The sequence below is a fragment of the Battus philenor genome, unplaced genomic scaffold (genome assembly GCF_028537555.1).
Source record: "Battus philenor isolate CCGP_79_NKW_IND1 unplaced genomic scaffold, ilBatPhil1.0.hap1 SCAF_5, whole genome shotgun sequence".
Taxonomy (NCBI): Eukaryota; Metazoa; Arthropoda; class Insecta; order Lepidoptera; family Papilionidae; genus Battus; species Battus philenor.
This window is the reverse complement of record NW_027181715.1, coordinates 14,936,008-14,957,500: the sequence shown is the minus strand read 5'-3', so window position 1 is coordinate 14,957,500 and position 21,493 is coordinate 14,936,008. Positions and strand designations below refer to the sequence as shown.

At 33.6% G+C, this 21,493-nt stretch overlaps 1 protein-coding gene across 1 annotated transcript in view; it reads right to left on the bottom strand.

Moving 5' to 3' along the window:
* LOC137929937 (inactive ubiquitin carboxyl-terminal hydrolase MINDY-4B) overlaps positions 1-21,493 on the bottom strand; it is a 95,326-nt gene that overhangs the window by 4,218 nt on the left and 69,615 nt on the right. Inside the window, exons 2-8 of the mRNA XM_068773078.1 lie at positions 17,390-17,505; positions 14,706-14,935; positions 6,301-6,490; positions 4,639-4,704; positions 3,881-3,951; positions 2,544-2,691; positions 567-704 (exon numbers count right to left, since the gene is read on the bottom strand). Of these exons, the coding sequence (XP_068629179.1) occupies positions 567-704; positions 2,544-2,691; positions 3,881-3,951; positions 4,639-4,704; positions 6,301-6,490; positions 14,706-14,935; positions 17,390-17,505 (959 nt within the window). The remainder of the gene's footprint in view (positions 1-566; positions 705-2,543; positions 2,692-3,880; positions 3,952-4,638; positions 4,705-6,300; positions 6,491-14,705; positions 14,936-17,389; positions 17,506-21,493) is intronic.

Genomic DNA, 21,493 nt, shown 5'->3' with positions numbered 1-21,493 from the left:
TAAAAGCTGACAGCTATTTGGCGTTTATAATTAGTTCTGTTAGCTTATTCTATAACCTGACAGCGACAACAGTAAAAGATTTCTCTATAAACATATATTAAATAAGCAGGCATAGTCAATTTCAAGTTCTCCAATAATCTAAGCAACTTATCATGTGAGTCACGTATAAAAAGAAATCTAGATTTAAAGTAAGAGGCAGTAAGCGGGTTAAACAATATACTATAGAGAAAGGAAAGGATGCGGGTATTTCGGCGAAGTCGAATCAGCAACCACTTGAGCTTATTACGAAATTCAGAAATATATTTGCACAGACCAAATATGAACCTAATACAAAAATTCTGAAGGCGCACGAACTTAGTTGTTCTTCAGTAATATTAATATAGCTGGCATAGGCGTATTAATGCTGATAGTCTTTAAAAAACTCTTTTCACAACCTTGTTTTCGGGATAGGGTTATACACCCTTTTTTATTCTATTATATATATATATATACTATATCTATTTTTTATACCCTCTTTTATTCTATTTTCGAACTGCGTCGGTTGAAAGTAATCTTAAAAAAATTACCCAAATAGGCAAAGCCGGGGTCTTCAACCTGGAACCAGGATGCTGTTTTGTTAGATGATTGGAGCCATTATCCTCACTTCCGTACCAGACCAGTAAGCCTACTGAACTACGGGACAGCACGCCGAATTGTGGCATCGCCTAAAATCATAAAAAATATTAAAAAAAAACAAATTTGAAAGATTTGTAAGAAAAGGACCAATATTTAGCCACTTCCGCACATGCAGTGGTAGTCGTGCAACAAAGTGCACCGCCCGCCAGCCCGCTGATGAATGCGTATGCGGCAAACAATGCGAATCACACAACTGCCACCGCCAAATCACTCAACACGTGTTTCACCCCTCCACGGGGCATCTTCAGGAGTTATGTTACACCGATTAGTGCCAAACACAGGGAAATATTGGTCCTTTTCTTACTTAAGATGGACTTCCGCAAGATAACGCCTGATTCTATTAAATATTGAAGGATTTGTGTCTTTAAGAGTTGTAGAAATATTAGTATGATGTTACTATATACCATCGAATACTATAACGAGAGTAATACTAAGTTATATCTACAGGATGATAAAATATTTGAAAAAATTACGTAATGATAATATACTAAGAAACATTATTAACAAAATTCAGAATACTACATATTTAAACTAATTATTGCTTACTATTTATACTCATTGAAATCGAAAAATATATAAATGTAATATGTTGTATTTCAGAGTCATCACTAAATACAGGATGATTATTAATATATGTATACGCTTTGAAGATTTAATTGTTGTATTTGTCAACAACAACCTTTAAAGATTTCACAAATATTTTCAATCACATTGTGTAAAGAGATCAGTTTGAAATATGTTCAATTAATTATTCTTTTTCATAGGAATCCTACAAATCATTAACTAAAAGCAGTACAAAACAGACATAGGTAGTCTTCTTCAGTATACACACCCACTGATGATATAGATATTCCCAAAATATATATGGTACGCAGAGGACGCTGATGCCCATACTTTGGAAACTTTTTGTGAGCAGTGGCAACCCTATATAATTAATGCGCAAAGTGTAAATTAAATAAGATCTTATCCGGGAATCTAACCTGCGATTTTCTATCGCAAGTCTCAGTCCTATTCCTCTGGGCTATTAGTACACAGATACAGAACGTAAATAATGATAAACATCTAATGGAATCAGGCGTTACCTCGCGGAAGTCCATCCTAAGTAAGAAAAGGACTAATATTTAGCCACTTCCGCACATGCAGTGGTAGTCGTGCAATGAAATGTACCGCTCGCCAGCCTGATAAATGCGCGTGAGGCAAACAACGCGAATCACACAACCGCCACCGCCAAATTACTCAACACGCATTTCACCCCTCCACGGGGCATTTTCAGGAGTCATTTTACACCGACTAGTGCCAAACACAGAGTATAATGATAAACATGTAGTCATTTCACTTTCAAAAATACTTTTTCTTACTTACCTTTTACACCTTTCAATCATCCTGTATGTACGTAAATATCTATAGCTCAATGTATTGTTAAGCACTAAATTAACTAAACTAAGTTAGTTCTATTTTTCATGTGATCGTTATTCATATAAAGGAAAATTGCAATAAATGTTAGAAAAATAGTGTAAAAAAATTTTGCTTCTTCTATACAAGCACACTGTGTAAATTAAAACATCTATCTCTAGTTTACTTTTGACGTAAAAAAAAACATGCCTTCAAGCAAAAAAAATACATGTATTTTAATTACAATTTCAAATTTAATATCAAGTATTTTGTATATGAAACACAAAGCAAAAAGTAAAATATGTTTTTTTTTTATTGAATATATATATATATATATATATATATATATATATATATATATATATATATATATATATTTAATGAAATCCCCCCTTAAATTATACACACGCAAGCTTTCTCATCATGCCACCCTACCACCCTTTAATTAAATACAATAGAAATAAAATTTCACTCACATAATGATCTTCGTCGCCTACATACATAACACCATTGTGTAGATACGGTGTAGCTCTTCCAGTAAGTGCGAGCATGGTTACATTAATCGAGCCTTCAACTTGGGTCGACACCACGTGGTTGAGTTTACCATCCAGATCCTTCATGACGCTTTAAGATTGAATTAAGATTCGTGATTACACAGTCTTTTCAAACCTCAAAGCATAGACTTCAAAGATATCTATGGGAGGATATACCGTAATCGCCACTTTAGTAACCTTGGCGATCGCAGTGGTATTATGGTACGCAGAGAACGCTGTTGACCATCCTCTGGAATCTTTTTTATGTTTGCTATATAACTACTATCCCATATAATCAAACTCGCAACCTATAATCGCAAGTCTTAGTACACAATCGCTGGATCACCACTGATATATAAAAAAAATGTTTGTCTGTATGTCCTTCATAGAGTCGTAAGCCATACATTTGATCATATGATAATCTTTAGCAAAGTTGTCGTGCACAAGCCCACAAAGGTTTCTAAGTTATTAACTTTTTTTTATTTAACGAAATAAGTCAAAATTAATTTAATAATTGGGTAAAATCTTTCCATGAAATTTATTTTAGTCGGTGGCTTAGTAATTTACACAGGGTACAGCTATTATAACATAAATTTGACAACTTAAAAAACTATCATTATAAATGTTAATATTAAAATAAATACGAATTTAAAATGAAAGGATGTGATATAAATTGAATTAATTCATCGTATGTAATACCGATACAATAAAAACAATATAATAATAATTTTACAATGTCCAAAAACTAATAATTAAAAGTGTTTAAATAAAAGTTATTAACAATATCATCATGTCACAGGATATATGGTCATTGCAAGGTATAGGCTTCCCCCGAAGATTTCCAAGATGACAAGTCATGCGCTGCCTATCGCCATATCGGTACAACCAGAAGGGATTATATCCACGCCGCATCTGCTATCGCTAATTGAGAACCTCTAGCCCCAACGGTCATCGCACGAACGATGTACCCGCTCACTTTTACTTTAAACGAGCAATTCTTCAAGCAACGTCTGTGGCTTCGATTCGCATCGACGCTCTGATCATAACTTCCTCCATTTATCTCTGAGTGAACTCAAGCCTTCATTTAAAACCAACATTACCCCTTGAATTTATAAATCATCACCAACACACACTACTCGAAGACGTTACTCTTCAGATATAGTTGCATTTATTAATAATTGTTCACTAATAACAAATATAAAATAATTAAAATTGAAGAAGTAATGAAGAAGAATAAAAAGAAGAATTATAATAAGAAGAATTAAAAAAATAAATCTTACTTCTCACAGCCCCTGGATAATACTGCCGCGTACAGTATCAATAAAGCTCCGGCGCCCTCGTCTAACTGAAACTGATATTCAAACAGATTATTCACTACCTTTGACTCCACTTGTGGGCAGATTTAGAGGCATTTACATCAAAGTTATTCACATTGTTACAAAGCACGAATTACAGAACCCTCTAAACAATAAACACTGAACCCTAGGATCAAGAAGTGCCGTGAACACGCGTGACCTTGAAGTCATTTATAAATTTTGTGTACGGTTCTCGGAAATTCTTACCGTGTACTATCTCGAACTTACTAGAACCTTATCCGTAGTATAAATAGGTGTACTCCCCATGTCGACAGTTGTGTTGTTTTTCGAGTTATAACATTAATATCTACGATCAGTAATACAAAGTGCCTATTTGGTAAGTTATTTGGACAGTGGTTTCTTGAGCGATTTGGAAGCGAAGTTTGGACTAAGCGAAAGTGTACTTAGTGTTAAAGTAGGGTGACTATCTGTTTTGTGAATAAAGGACTACTAATGAACCAGTGGTGTTTCATTCCAAGTCAGAACCATTACGTAATCATATAATAGTTCAGTAGATATTTGGTCTAACTAACTTTAATGTGAGAGGTGAAGATTCAAAGTTTTGTTAAAAAATGATAGCACATAGTTCATAAACATTAATACGATAGTCTTGTATAACAATATACTAATATTAATAAATATAAAAAAGAGAATACACTAAATCACGATATAAATATACTTACTATATACAGATACCTCTTTATAAATATCTGCAGATCCTCGAGCTTGCTGAACTCAAACAAATGCAGCTGCAAAGCAAGATAAACATTATAACAAAATTTATTTATTTATATATAAATAAAAACTGTATTTCTTAACAATGAAAAAAAATTCAAAACGGCTGGACTAATTTAGAAAAAATTTCTACATTTTCTTTAAAGCTGGTAAAATATTTTTACGGCGAAATACAATGGAAGGCTTTCGCGCAAAGGCTCGTCCGTGGTCCTATGCTTAATATGTCCGTTTGCACTCATACACAAAACATAACGTAATACGCACACACACACAGATACAATTCGTTTCGGAAGAATTATAAAATATGTTCAATTGACCTTTTTATTTTGTTTTTACGTGTTTTCCAATTATATTTAAATAAAAATTATTCTCCCATACATATATAAAGATACACTATCATTATCATTTCATTCGTTGAACACCCGTGGACTAACTAATATATTTCTAATAGAACTCATCAGAAGCGATATGCATCATGCATTTTTCGATGACTTTAAATATACTATCTAAGACACCAAAAAAGGTCTTCAGACTTCTATTGGGTCTCCTTTCTTCTATTCTTAAGGTTGTTTAAAGTTTTCTTTTTCTTATTTTCAGTCTATGGACGCCCACTGCAAAGCCTATGCCTTCCCCAATGATACGGCACATCGGTTGAGCGATGTGCCCCGCATACTGCCACTTGAAACGAGAATTTTTTTTGGACTACTTCGGTGATTATATACTATCCTATTTTGATTGCCTGTCCTACAATGTTATCTTTTTTATTCTATATCGGCGAATGATTTGACCTCCATTGCGCCTGATGCAGTCTAATATGGTATATGCTTGCATATAAGAAATCTATTACTCTTCCTTTGATTACTTCTAAGCTATTATATCTGGAAATAATGACGGAGGTTGTTCCACTCCTCGGCTGTTCGTACTATATAAATATTAGCAAAACGCTCACTGCAGGTAGAAGGAATTATATATTTGATTATATTATTTATAATGTAATAAGTGGAAGAAGTAATTTCTTAACATTCAGTGGATTAATCGTGCGTGCGCCGGATCTATCGCATTTTACGTAGAGACCGAGAGAGTAAGAGAGTAAGGTACTTGGGCTGAAGACTTGTGTATCTTCCAATATATTGGCGTTCACTTACATCGACCTATCTCCGAGACACCTCTTCCTTTTGTATTTAATGGAATCAGGCGTTACCTCGCGGAAGTCCGCCCTAAGCAAGAAAAGGACCAATATTCAGCCACCTCCGCACATGCGGTGATAGTCGTGCAACAAAGTGCACCGCCCGCCAGCCCGCTGATAAATGCGTATGCGGCAAACAATGCGAATCACACAACCGCCACCGCCAAACCACTCAACACGTGCTTCACCCCTCCACGGGGCATCCCCAGGAGCCATGCCACACCGTGTGTGCCAAACACCTCTTCTGATTTTTAATGACTTTAACAATGCTCTTGAAAGGTACAATTTTTTTTGCATCGTAAAAAGATTTCGCGGTTTTGCTTCTCGCTCTTACATCCACTTTGTACAATTATAATTGACGAATTTATTCCTGAATATAACTAGACATTTAATGTATTAAATAATATTTTTATACAGTCTATACCTTTTCAGTTACGCCGTCTTGATAATACTGGGAGCTGTGTTGCACGTAAATGTTTTCAGTCGGCAGTGCGACCACGACGTTGATCTCCGAAGTGTTTTGAGTGTGAAAACCACCGCCGCATCGCCATATCACTTCGCTACATGCCCGCCAAAGTGCTTCCTCTTGTCTTTCTTCAGACGGCCGCAAATAGCTGGAAGGTATACATTGAATCTCTAACAATTGCATTGAAATGTTTTAACGAAAATTTGCGATACTTAAATAGAAATGTAAAGCAACGAGAGAATTTATTTACATTCTATTCTAATGTGTAGTTTTATTTATGGTTTTACAAATGTATATCGTAAAATTTGGTATACCTCGCGGACTTTTTAATCTTGTTATATCACTCAAAAAATCTAATTGTATAAAGATAACATTTCTTTTCACGCATACATAGAGTCTATAAAATATTTTCACCAGTTATCAAACATTTGACGTCAATCAGAACAAAAATAGGCGTGCAAGGATCAAGCTAGCAGTGTACGAAGTTTAAAACGTATCTCTTTTACTTATCTTAAATCTAATATATAAAATTCGCGTGTCACGGTGTTCGAACTTGAACTCCTCTGAAACGGCTTGACCGATTTTTACCAAATTTTATATGCGTATTTAGTAGGTCTGAGAATCGGCTACTATCTATTTTTCATACCCCTAAGTGATAAGGGTTGTTCACCCTTAAAATTTTTTTTTATTTTTTTGACGAAATTTTTTGTTTAATTTTTTTATGATACATCATACAAAAATACATACAACCCTAAATTTTCACCCCTCTACGATCAACCCTTATTTTTAAATTGAAAATTAAAAATATTTTTTTTGCAAAACAACGTTTGCGGGATCAGCTAGTAGTCTATAAAATATTTTCACCAGCTACCGAACATTTGACATCTATTAAAATAAAAATAAGGTATGCAAGGATCAAGTTTAGCAGTATATGAAGTTTAAAACGTATCTCTTCTACTTATCTTAAATCAATTTATAAAATGATCAAACTTTGACAGTACGAAGTCCTTTAGCTTAGTTTGTTTATAGCTTCTATCCTATGCCGCGTTCGTCGTTCGATGTTTTTCACATCAGAACCTTATGGCTTTCGCGATCATCTATTTTGAGCGCTGAAGCCTACCCATCACCATTATTAATTGAAATTTTCATAGAAATCTAATTGATTGTTCAGTTATTATTTATTTTTAATCTATTTCATTTTTGCCTTCACTCTGCCTCACAAGGTGATATATTTGTGGAAAAGAAGCAGGAAGAAACTCCACAATAACACATGCTTTAATAAAATTTATAAATATAAAATTAGTCAGATAAAGCCTTAATGAAATAAAAAAAATCAAGGTACATTATTATTAAATATTCGTTTATCGAATAATAAGCCTTTTGTTGTTAATTTACTTTTAATCTATGTTTTGAATTTTGTAAATAGTGATCGAATAAAGTTTTGCCAAATTTATTATAAAATCTGATTCCGTTTATTACAAATGAATTAGTGATTTTTTACTGTCGAAACTTTGGTACGGCTTGTTTTTTATGGTGCCTAGTAAATACACTATGGACGTTTCCTATTTTTATTTAATTCATTATACTTATATTGTGAGGCCACCATAACAATATTGACCTCTTTAAACTGATTTCTCAAAGAATAAATAGCTCGGATGGCTCTCTTTTGTATAACATATTTATTTTCAATATCTGCATCTCTACCCCAAAGCATCAATAACATAATGCTGTGAAAATAAATAAAACTAACTATCCTAGCAGTATCAATATCATAGTAATAATTCGTAACAGTCTTTTAATTAAAGATTAGCGTACTTATGTTCAGAGTCCTATACCTCTATAATAGGCAAACATGTTTATATTTGGGCTATCGGAAAGTAATGTCGTTTCTGTGGACATATCTTCCAAAAAAACCGAATGATTTTTACCGCTCCGGCATTACTTTGTATTCGAATGTGACTATACTGTTGATTAGAAATAAAAACTTGTTAAAAACGTAGTCGTGTGGATTTAACTTAAGAAAGCGACATTACTTTCCGGTCCCTGTAATATTTATAAAATGTTACATGAAACTTACGAACATGTATATAACGTTTTTGTATGTGTATCTGTTGGTGTATCTAATTAATATAACTAATTGTGTTCCGTGTCTTCGTCCGCGTGAAATTTAACCAAAAAATATTTAGTTTTACTTAGTTTTTGATTTAATTATATGTGTCGGACATGAAATTTACAATTTACATAAATTCTTATATCACCCACAACTCAAAGCGTCATCATTCGTTCGTTGTTTTCGTTTCAATTCAAATCAACATGAACTGTCACGTTGATATGTGAAATTTATTGATATGTCAGTGGCGCCATCTGTATAAAATTAAATACTAACTTAGAAACCTTTATGAGCTCATGCACAACAACTTTGCTACAGATCATTACATGATCAAATGCACAGTTTTCAATTCTATAAAGGACATACAGAAAAACTTTCATTTTTATATATGAGTAGAGAAATGCATGAAAACATTTTCCTAGTGAGAACTTTTAGCGAAAATAACTCCCCCCCCCCACATCGTCACCCCGAGAACGTAATCGCACTTCCGCCAATGTTCCGCGCTTATCGTTGCTTCACACCCGAGCAATTTCAGCTTTCCCTTATCTTTACGATTTCCTTGTAATGTATTCCAATTTAGAGTCGAATCATCACTTATAAATTGTTTCAAAAACAACATAATAATGATATAATATGATTACATATAACTTTAAGAGTTTTACAGGTATATGTCAATTTATATATGTTACAACAGATCCAAAATATCTATATTAACAGAGATAATATGTAACGTTATTGCTCATCTAAAGTGGACACGAGCCGGTTGAATAACTAAAATATTAAATTGACAAATTGCGCATCTCAAGTGGCCACGAGCCGGTTGAATAACTAAAATATTAAATTAACGAATTGATCGTCTCAAGTGGCAACGAGCCGGTTGAATAACTAAAATATTAAATTGACGAATTGCTCATCTAAAGTGGCCACGAGCCGGTTGAATAACTAAAATATTAAATTGACGAATTGCTCATCTAAAGTTATTGGTTGAATAACTAAAATATTAAATTGACAAATTGCGCATCTCAAGTGGCCACGAGCCGGTTGAATAACTAAAATATTAAATTAACGAATTGATCGTCTCAAGTGGCAACGAGCCGGTTGAATAACTAAAATATTAAATTGACGAATTGCTCATCTAAAGTGGCCACGAGCCGGTTGAATAACTAAAATATTAAATTGACGAATTGCTCATCTAAAGTTATTGGTTGAATAACTAAAATATTAAATTGACGAATTGCTCGTCTAAAGTGGCAGCGAGCCGGTTGAATAACTAAAATATTAAATTGACGAAGTGCTCGTCTAAAGTGGCCACGAGCCGGTTGAATAATTAAAATATTAAATTGACGAATTGCTCATCTAAAGTGGCACGAGCCGGTTGAATAACTAAAATATTAAATTGACGAGTTGCTCGTCTGAGGTGGCCACGAGCCGGTTGAATAACTAAAATATTAAATTGACGAATTGCTCGTCTCAAGTGGCCACGAGCCGGTTGAATAACTAAAATATTAAATTGACGAATTGCTCGTCTGAAGTGGCCACGAGCCGGTTGAATAACTAAAATATTAAATTGACGAATTGCTCGTCTGAAGTGGCCACGAGCCGGTTGAATAACTAAAATATTAAATTGACGAATTGCTCGTCTCAAGTGGCCACGAGCCGGTTGAATAACTAAAATATTAAATTGACGAATTGCTCGTCTGAAGTGGCCACGAGCCGGTTGAATAACTAAAATATTAAATTGACGAATGGCTCGTCTGAAGTGGCCACGAGCCGGTTGAATAACTAAAATATTAAATTGACGAATTGCTCGTCTGAAGTGGCCACGACCCGGTTGAATAACTAAAATATTAAATTGATGAATCGCTCGTCTGAAGTGGCCACGAGCCGGTTGAATAACTAAAATATTAAATTGACGAATTGCTCGTCTCAAGTGGCCACGAGCCGGTTGAATAACTAAAATATTAAATTGATGAATCGCTCGTCTGAAGTGGCCACGAGCCGGTTGAATAACTAAAATATTAAATTGACGAATTGCTCGTCTCAAGTGGCCACGAGCCGGTTGAATAACTAAAATATTAAATTGATGAATCGCTCGTCTGAAGTGGCCACGAGACGGTTGAATAACTAAAATATTAAATTGACGAATTGCTCGTCTGAAGTGACCACGAGCCGGTTAAATAACTAAAATATTAAATTGACGAATTGCTTGTCTCAAGTGGCCACGAGCTGGTTGAATAATTAAAATATTAAATTGACGAATTGCTCGTCTGAAGTGGCCACGAGCCGGTTGAATAACTAAAATATTAAATTGACGAATTGCTCGTCTGAAGTGGCCACGAGCCGGTTGAATAACTAAAATATTAAATTGACGAATTGCTCGTCTGAAGTGGCCACGAGCCGGTTGAATAACTAAAATATTAAATTGACGAATTGCTCGTCTGAAGTGGCCACGAGCCGGTTGAATAACTAAAATATTAAATTGATGAATCGCTCGTCTGAAGTGGCCACGAGCCGGTTGAATAACTAAAATATTAAATTGACGAATTGCTCGTCTCAAGTGGCCACGAGCCGGTTGAATAACTAAAATATTAAATTGATGAATCGCTCGTCTGAAGTGGCCACGAGCCGGTTGAATAACTAAAATATTAAATTGACGAATTGCTCGTCTGAAGTGGCCACGAGCCGGTTGAATAACTAAAATATTAAATTGACGAATTGCTCGTCTCAAGTGGCCACGAGCCGGTTGAATAACTAAAATATTAAATTGACGAATTGCTCGTCTGAAGTGGCCACGAGCCGGTTGAATAACTAAAATATTAAATTGACGAATGGCTCGTCTGAAGTGGCCACGAGCCGGTTGAATAACTAAAATATTAAATTGACGAATTGCTCGTCTGAAGTGGCCACGAGCCGGTTGAATAACTAAAATATTAAATTGATGAATCGCTCGTCTGAAGTGGCCACGAGCCGGTTGAATAACTAAAATATTAAATTGACGAATTGCTCGTCTCAAGTGGCCACGAGCCGGTTGAATAACTAAAATATTAAATTGATGAATCGCTCGTCTGAAGTGGCCACGAGCCGGTTGAATAACTAAAATATTAAATTGACGAATTGCTCGTCTCAAGTGGCCACGAGCCGGTTGAATAACTAAAATATTAAATTGATGAATCGCTCGTCTGAAGTGGCCACGAGCCGGTTGAATAACTAAAATATTAAATTGACGAATTGCTCGTCTCCAGTGGCCACGAGCCCGTTGAATAACTTAAATATTAAATTGACGTATTGCTCGTCTCAAGTGGCCACGAGACGGTTGAATAACTAAAATATTAAATTGACGAATTGCTCGTCTGAAGTGGCCACGAGCCGGTTGAATAACTAAAATATTAAATTGACGAATTGCTCGTCTGAAGTGGCCACGAGCCGGTTGAATAACTAAAATATTAAATTGATGAATCGCTCGTCTGAAGTGGCCACGAGCCGGTTGAATAACTAAAATATTAAATTGACGAATTGCTCGTCTGAAGTGGCCACGAGCCGGTTGAATAACTAAAATATTAAATTGATGAATCGCTCGTCTGAAGTGGCCACGAGCCGGTTGAATAACTAAAATATTAAATTGACGAATTGCTCGTCTCAAGTGGCCACGAGCCGGTTGAATAACTAAAATATTAAATTGATGAATCGCTCGTCTGAAGTGGCCACGAGCCGGTTGAATAACTAAAATATTAAATTGACGAATTGCTCGTCTCCAGTGGCCACGAGCCCGTTGAATAACTTAAATATTAAATTGACGTATTGCTCGTCTCAAGTGGCCACGAGACGGTTGAATAACTAAAATATTAAATTGACGAATTGCTCGTCTGAAGTGACCACGAGCCGGTTAAATAACTAAAATATTAAATTGACGAATTGCTTGTCTCAAGTGGCCACGAGCTGGTTGAATAATTAAAATATTAAATTGACGAATTGCTCGTCTGAAGTGGCCACGAGCCGGTTGAATAACTAAAATATTAATTTGACGAATTGCTTGTCTCAAGTGGCCACGAGCCGGTTGAATAACTAAAATATTAAATTGACGAATTGCTCGTCTGAAGTGGCCACGAGCCGGTTGAATAACTAAAATATTAAATTGACGAATTGCTCGTCTCAAGTGGCCACGAGCCGGTTGAATAACTAAAATATTAAATTGACGAATTGCTCGTCTCAAGTGGCCATGAGCCGTTAGACGCAACGTAGATAGGCCTCCAATAGGTTGACCGACGATATAATTCAGGTAGCGATAAGTCGTGGCGATTTTTTGGAGGAGGTATGTGCCTTACAGTGAGCATCTATAGGTCAATATGAATGAATAAATAAATCAACTTAATTTACATTTTATACGATAATAGATTACATACATTTATGTAAAAATAGCAGAAGTACTCCACTGATTACCGTATGCGTACATTTCACGTACAGAAAGAAAGAGTGCCTCATTTATATTGAATGGAGGATGATTTTGAAAAGGCCGTGTAAGGCATTTTCAAACCGTGGCAAGTGAATTTCATACACGGGTGTCGCTTGAGACTTGTGCCTTTTTCAAATATTCACGAATTCGTACTACTGTTACGTATGTTTGTTTTGGGGACATTGTCTTCAATGTTTTTGTTCGGAGAGCTTTGAAATGACAAAACTTCCTGCATCCGTTTAGACTATTTATTTACAACTAGTTGCCCTGAAAGATTTTGTTACGTCAAAGATTATATAAAATTATTCGAGATGATGAAACGAGTAATTAAAAATATAAGTGGTATGAGCGATCGAAACAATACTAATCGATGTCATTTAGATGTTTTTATTTATTATTGTATTATATTTATAATATGTATTAAAACTTTTTTATTATAAGTATATATGTTATATACGTATGTATGTATGTTTAAGTATGTATGTCTATGTATGTTTATGTATATTTATGTTTATTTGTTTGTGAATATGTATTTTTTTTTGTACACGTGAACTACCCTTTATAAGTACTATTATCTTTTCCTTACTATGGTTGTCTGTAATTGCCTTGTGTGATAAGACCGCCCATTGTACTTTTATGTATATTATTGTATCTGTATATAATGTATCTTATCGTGTACAATAAAGAATATTAAATAAATAAAATAAAATAAATAAACAAGTGTTTCTACATTTATTTTTGTAAATACTTTGATTAAAAGTCAGATAAATTTATTTATTCATTATTCCAAATCAATTTCATTATTTACAAAATAATTACGATAAAACAAATATTTGCCAACGCTTCCAGTCTTCGAAACAGAATAGTCTTTTTTTTTTCAAAATAGCCGCCTTTCATACAGTTTATATCTACACAATTATATCTGAACAGCGTCCCCGCATTAGCCTTTTGGGTTTACTGAATAGACTAGAATTTTTGTCAAAAACATTCTCGAAGAATTAATGCAGTATGACATCGACGAAATGAGTCTTGACGTGTTAGACACACAAAACATCCTACAAAATGCTTTGGGCTAAACCAGAGTTTCCCAAACTTTTTTGTGTCGTAGACCCCTTGCCATAATATACTATGATGTAAGTAAATAGGTACTATCAGTGTATGTGTTGAGATGCACTATCGTGGACCCCCATTTTCATTTCATGGACCCCCAATTTTTTTTCGCTGACGTAGACCCCTTGCAGGTTGTCATAGATCCCTAGGGGTCGATATAGACCACTTTGGGAACCACTGGGCCAAACTCAATGATATTCAAACTTTTGAAAAACAGACGCATGACAAATGTAATAGACAGTCATACCAACCTAGGAGAAAAAATTACCTGACTTTCTAATGCCCAGAGCATTAGGTAGGTACTTTGGTAGGACTATGTATAACATTTGCCAAGCGTCTGTGTTGTTTATTCCCGACTTACACGAGTTTTGTATGAAATGTTTTAATATGGTCAAACACGCTATCTATATTTTTTTTGGGAAAACACAATGCGAATTACACAACTGGTGGCAGTTAGAGTAGCTAAATCTCTCAACACGTGTTTCACCCCTCCACGGGGCATCTTCAGGAGTTATACAAAGTCAAACACAGAACACGCGTCTTAATCCGTAATTTTTTTGCCTTTATTATATAACTTTTCAAGACTAGATTTAGTAAATAAGATACGTAATAACCTTATAAGGTATGAATAAAAAAAAGTCCGATTAAAACAAAAATCATTTGAGTGTATATTTATATTAAAATTATTGTTACCTCTCAGGCGGCTCCGTAGATTTGTTGTCTTTGTTCATGGGTCTCGAATCGAAAAGCAGCCACTTGATGATGTGCGCCTGAAGGCCGGAGAGCAACGACCTTGTGCCGTTTCTGGGTGCTGCCAAACCGTACGCCAGCTGCTGATCCGAAGGCCTCAAGACCAGAGGTGAACGTATCCATTCACCGCGAGGAGGACACGCGGCTGTTCCAAACGTCGTCATTCGTAATTCCTGGAGAAGTAAGAAGTAAGAAGAAGAAAGAAGTTTAGAATAATTAATTGATACCTCTGATAGAATACGTAGCATTCGATGTATATGTTACAAATAAAAGTTGAAACTAACTAATAAACAATACAAAAGGCGGTCATATAGTTCGATACGATCTTTACAAATAAAAAGCATTACTTGATGCATTCTCTCTAGCTTTATAAATGTAAGCATATTTCTTAATTACTTACATTTCCTTTGAAATTAAATTATTAAATTTCTTCAAAGATTTTTCTTATAAATTCAAATTTAAACAGTTTTATAATTTATTTCTTTAACACACTAGATATTAAATACGTTAGTAAATGTGATCATTAAAAAAGTTGGACTGATTTTATTGACGGGAATCTATTAGAACACCGTGCACTAAACCGTGATAGATGTAATATGCCATAGATATAAACCGCCCTCAAAGACAAAAGATATCTAAGGGGAATACTGAATCTTTCACGCTTGGAAGGCTATATGGCGATCGTAGCAGTGTATTATGATATGCAGAAGGCGCTGCAGCCGTCACCTAAAAACTTATTTGTGAGCAGTGGAAATCCTATATAATTAATGCATAGAGTTTGAATTATATAAGACTCTGTCTCGAAAATCGAACCCGCAATCGTGTCTCATTCCTTAACCGCTAGGCCATCACTGCTTGCTTTTTACTTGATATATACAAATTAATTTTTTTAAATCATTTTCATCAATTTAAAAAATAAATAAATATAAATCTGTGATAAAATGTATAATAAAAGACTGTACTAAAACTACAGCGGTGAGGATGGATAAATGGGATTGCACAGAAGAGAAAGATAGAATTGTATAGTCAAAGAACGAAAAGATAGATAATATGATACATGGAAGAGTATGGTAATAAAAAATTGAATGTGAAAAACAATGAACAAAAGAAAATTAAAATACCCATTCCCACACAAATGGGGGTGGAAGAAGTGGTACCCAATAGTGGGGACCAAATACGAAAATAAATAAATAAATAACAGCTCTGTGAAACTTCAAGCGAGTATCGTGTTAAATTCATATTAATTCGATAAGGTAATACATAACGCTATCGTAGTGTAATCGATCGACTATGTGGAACCTTGTGCAGATAATTGCAGTACTAGGGGTTACTTCTATTCTATAAATAAAGCCTTCATAGGTAAACCATCCAGATAACATTCATCGATACTTAATTTTTTCTCTCACTAACTAAAGCCTTCCAGGATTAATAACACGGTAAAAATATCCCGGTAAATAGGATCCGCGTTGTATGAAAACGCGTTGCACGAGTATTCTCACACATCGAATTATTTACATATTTAAAATTGTTTTACTTTTTATACTGGTTGATAGTTTTTAGTTTATTTCGTCATTATGTTTAATTGTTCACATTGTCTGATGTGATATAGAGATCTTTAAACTAAACCGAAATAGCCTAGTGAGTTGGCAAGTTGTATTGCCAGAGAAGGCTGTATAGTGGGCAGGGTAGTTGGCAACTGAAGCCTTTTAGTTCTTCAGTGGAGACCTCAAACCTGCATGCGTATAACGCCCAGCTGCAACGTGAATAAAGGATCTATTTGAGGTCTTAAAATGCTGGATTCGGTCTTATTCCAATTAGTCTTATGTGGCGCGTTGCGGGTTGAATGCCAGTTTTGGTTGCACGTAAGAATAGAATAAGGTAACATCGCCTCATTGATAAATGAAGAAGAAAGCCGACAGACCATGTTGAATTACTGGTAGAAGGTAAATAAAGTAATAAAAGGTTATAAAACGTAGCAATAATTAAAAAATAACAATAATAAGAAATTATAATATAATATAACAAAATGAAAAAAGTTAGTAAATAAATGAATCTAAGTTGCAAAGTGTCAATCCAGGAAGAACGATGATGGATAAGAATGGAAGATAATGTCAAGAATACGGACGTAAGAAGAATGCGAAAATAAAAAAAACGAATTTGAACAAATGATCCTGCAAAATTGTCCCTGGGAAGAAAAGACATGGTTTGTATGAGAGGTCCACAAGAGCGTGGCTTATCAAAAAAAAAAAAAGTATTATGTGAAATCGATTTAAGTTACTATCTCCAGCAGTGGGTGTCTTACATCTGGAACTATGTTGATGGCAATTGTTCTCTCAATCGGCTTTAGATTGTTTGTTATAGCTGTTCAATTAATTGTACCTAAATATTTTTGTAGACGAATAAGTTGTCTTTTGATTTGAATTTTCAAATAAAATTTCCATGTCTTTTACTTATAAAAACTTTCCCAAAATTGAAATAATACCGTATCCAGATTTCAAATTCATTAATATACGAAATTGTATAACTCCGCATTTCACTTACCCCCTTTTCTCGAAACGGCGTCGTTATAGAAGTGATTCGCGCCCGCGAAACGTAATATACATTCGTTTTATATTTACTGTACTTACGACGGCAAGCTCCTCAGTTATAGGCTTCCCGCCCGCCACTGCCGGCTTAGAAGCGGCGAGCAATTTATTTCTGGCATACAGCACTCGTTCTGCAAACAAACTAATGTTTATTACTTCTTTATATACACGATCTCACTTATTATAAATGGAAACATGTTAAAAATATAGAAAAATACGAAAGTTCACTTTAATAAATGATCCGAAAGATGTATTCACTAATAAGCTGTTTAAAACTCCTTTCATACAAAAAAACTTCCTCCATACAAAAATTCTTCCATACAAAAAATTTCTTTCATACAAAAAATTGCTTTCATACAAAAACTTCTTAAATACAAAAAATTATATCATACAAAAACCTTCTTTCACATAAAAACTTCTTCCATACAAAAAACTTTTTTCATACATACTTGCGGGTTTAGTGAAAAAATCAACTGTAATGATATTTTGTATGAATCTAAAATATCATTTCAGGCGATAGATGCCAACCACAATGCATATACCTCCTGCAAAGATATCGAAGCCTTAATTACATGCTACTGGGAGTCCTACTGCCGCAATATCATTTAACAATGATAAGTACTTATAATCATGTAATTTAAAAATTCTTTAATGTAGATAGTCATTCTGCGATACAGGGCTACGTGTCTAATGCAATTAAATGGTAAGAATACATTTTAACGACGCTTATTATTTAGAAACAAATATTTACAAGTAGGTAAATAATTTTAGTTGATATTTTCAGATATCTTCACATTTTTTTATGTGGTTTCCAAATCCTGTGATTTGTGATACGTCGCGTCTGTCGATTCGTAGCCACTCAAAAACCAAGTAAGAAAAGGACAAATATTTAGCCACTTCCGCACATGCAGTGGTAGTCGTGCAACAAAGTGCACCGCCCGCCAGCCCGCTGATAAATGCGTATGCGGCAAACAATACGAATTACACAACTGCCACCGTCAAATTACTTAACACGTGTTTCGCCCCTCCACGGGGCATCCTCAGAAGTTATTTTACACCGATTAGTGTCAAACACAGTCTAAATTTTAATAAAATCAATTAAAATACTTAAAAACCAAACCGAACAAAAACAACAAACCTTTTGTCATGCATATACATTTATATATATATATATATATATATATATATATATATAATGGATTATATATAAGTCTGTATAAAAATCGATCTTAATCTGTTTTTAGAGTAAAGACATTCACTAATTTTGTTTTTTGTTTTCCATCAGTCTTAAACAATAGCTGTCTGTTGATAGAATTATTAAAACAAAATTACAAGACGATAAAATTAATATCTATCTATTATTATATGTTTTGTATAACAGATAGCGAAATATTTAGACTATTAAGTATATTTTTAAATAAAAAAACTTATATCGTCGTTAAATTACATTTAAAACTATATAAAAATTTTACAACTCAATCTACCTTATTGATGAAATCATTGGATAAATACCTTCATTACAATTGAATTCTTTATGAATAAAAATATAATTGAGATACTGTCAACATTTTACTAAATTAAATTTGACATGGGTGTTTACTATGAGTGTGATTAGAAGGTTGAAGGACACCCAGAAGATAACGGAAAGAAGAAATGTGGTGCCAATAAGACCCATCTAGTCGAAGCCTAACTACGCCGCGTCTTCTTGATCGTGGTCTTCTAGACGCGAGTCTTCTGGAAGAAGGTTTCACGAGCGATATGCCTTTAGATATAACCTAACATATTACTATAGGCAAGAATATTTAATTCTCTACTATGTTATACTAAGATATCGTGAACATATATTATGTTTTTCCTTTTGGCGTCCTAATTTAAAAAAAAAATTTAAATCTACCAACTCCACTAGTAAGATGTTTTAAAAATATCATACCATAAAACTCCTCTTGCGATGTTCCGAGAACATTTTTTCTTAACATCCTTTACTTCAACGAGATTAAAAAAATACAAGTAAATATAAACGTAACATTTAAAATTAGATTATTTATACTGAGATTAATTTTATAAAATATTTATAACTCACATTTTGACTTAGGAAAACTAATGAAAAATTACGATATTTATATTATATTATATTTCAAATATTGGAACGAACAAAAATAAGTTTAATGATTTAAAATTAACGAATATAAACTAATTTAGAGAGAGATTTCCGAAATCACATCACGTTACAATAGACTTTAGATGTGTCAATAAATCTATTTATATAAAAACTAATGTGTGTATATCTGTCTGTACAGATAAGTTCAAAAACCATATATCCAATTACCGTAAAAATATGTTAAATCATTAGGTGAATCCCCGGGAAGGTTTATATTTAAGTTATCAACACTCTTGTTCAGATATTTAATTATATGCATAACATAGCACAGTCTAAACGGATACAAATAGTGTTGAATAAAATTTAAATTCTTTTACTATATTAAAAATCTACATACAATATTTGAGACGTCAAAATGAATTAGTAAAAATTATTTTGAAAGATATATACTTCTTAAGAAATATTAAATCAATTTAAATCAATATATGTTAATAAATTTCACGTTACATGTATCAAATGACACTACAAATATATAATATAAATATACCAGACGATTCAAATAAAGAAACTTAAGACGACATATCGATCAAAATGAAACTTGCTAATAAAAAAAAATGTTTTATAAATAAACACAATTGTGAAAACACGTCTAAATCCCTTCATAACTAACAATAGACAGTCATCGATACGATATCGATGCATAAAATCGATTTTTAGTTATCAAAACAGTTCCATCCGGTACCAAGATGGCTGTAGAAACATGACATGAAGCTAAGGTGTGGTAAGTAAGAACGTTTAGTATAATTACATTCGTGTCAAACTACCCTAACGTCAGGTGTTGGCCATGAAAAGCTCACACTGTGAAATGCATTATTCGATTTTATTGAAAATTCAACATTATTTTACATTGTGAAACAATTTTCGTATGTAACTTCATGGTTTAATATACAAATGCTATTTCATTACAAGTACATTTTCCATAATTTCAAATAGGACTGGTAAAAACAGGCTTTTTATAGCTACCGTTTTTGGAGATCTTTCTTTCACTCCTTGTCATTGTTACTGGGACTTTTTTGACTAAATTAACATTTTATTATATTAATAGAGGTATTCTTTCCTCTTTTATATATCACACTCTTCCATTCCTTCTCATACTCTTTCTCCTTCCATAAATCGCCTCGCTTCCTTCGCCTTACCTCAGAAATAATTCACGACAATTTTTACTTATTTATTTTAGTCTTCAGATTGCTTTACATTTTATTTGTACGAAGAGACTTAGATACGTCTTTCACATTGAATTGAATTTCATTTAAGTTTCTACTAAATTGAGTTTTTCATCACTTGTGTCCATGTAAATGATTTAAAATTTATCTTAAACATATAAAACTGTTCATATTTCATATTTTCTTACTAGATGGTAAGCCTAAAAGACGTGGTATCGTTTTACAGATGTTTTGTTAACTTAAAAACAACTATGTATGCGTGTAATACGTGCTCAAAAAAATTTGATATCACAAAAATTGTTTGTCTGTCTTCTCGTACCTTGAAAAGCATTTCGCATAGGAATAATAGTTTAAAGAAAAGAATCACTGTAGTAAGTTAAATGTCAACGTGTGTCAATGTACAAAATCATAGATTTAATAACAAAAAAAAACCAATGATGAGAATAATAAATATAAAGCGACTCTCGAAAATCAATATTTTATGTGCGCTTTTAGATTTTCAAATCTTAACTATTACAAGCTATTATATATATATATATATATATATTGCATTCCAATAGACAGCATGAATTTATTTAACACTAGCTGTGCCCGCGACATCGCGTGGAATTAAACAAAAAAAAACATAAGATTTTTTCTAAAATAAAAGTAGCCTAAGTTAATTATTATTACATCATCTACCTGCCAGTATAAGTCCTGTCAAAATCGATGCAGATATTTCAGAGATTAGTCGGAAGAGACAGATAGATAAAAAATTAAAAATATGTAATTATGGTATATGTATCGTGTATATTTACATGGGTGTAGTAAAAAGCGGTTGTTTTA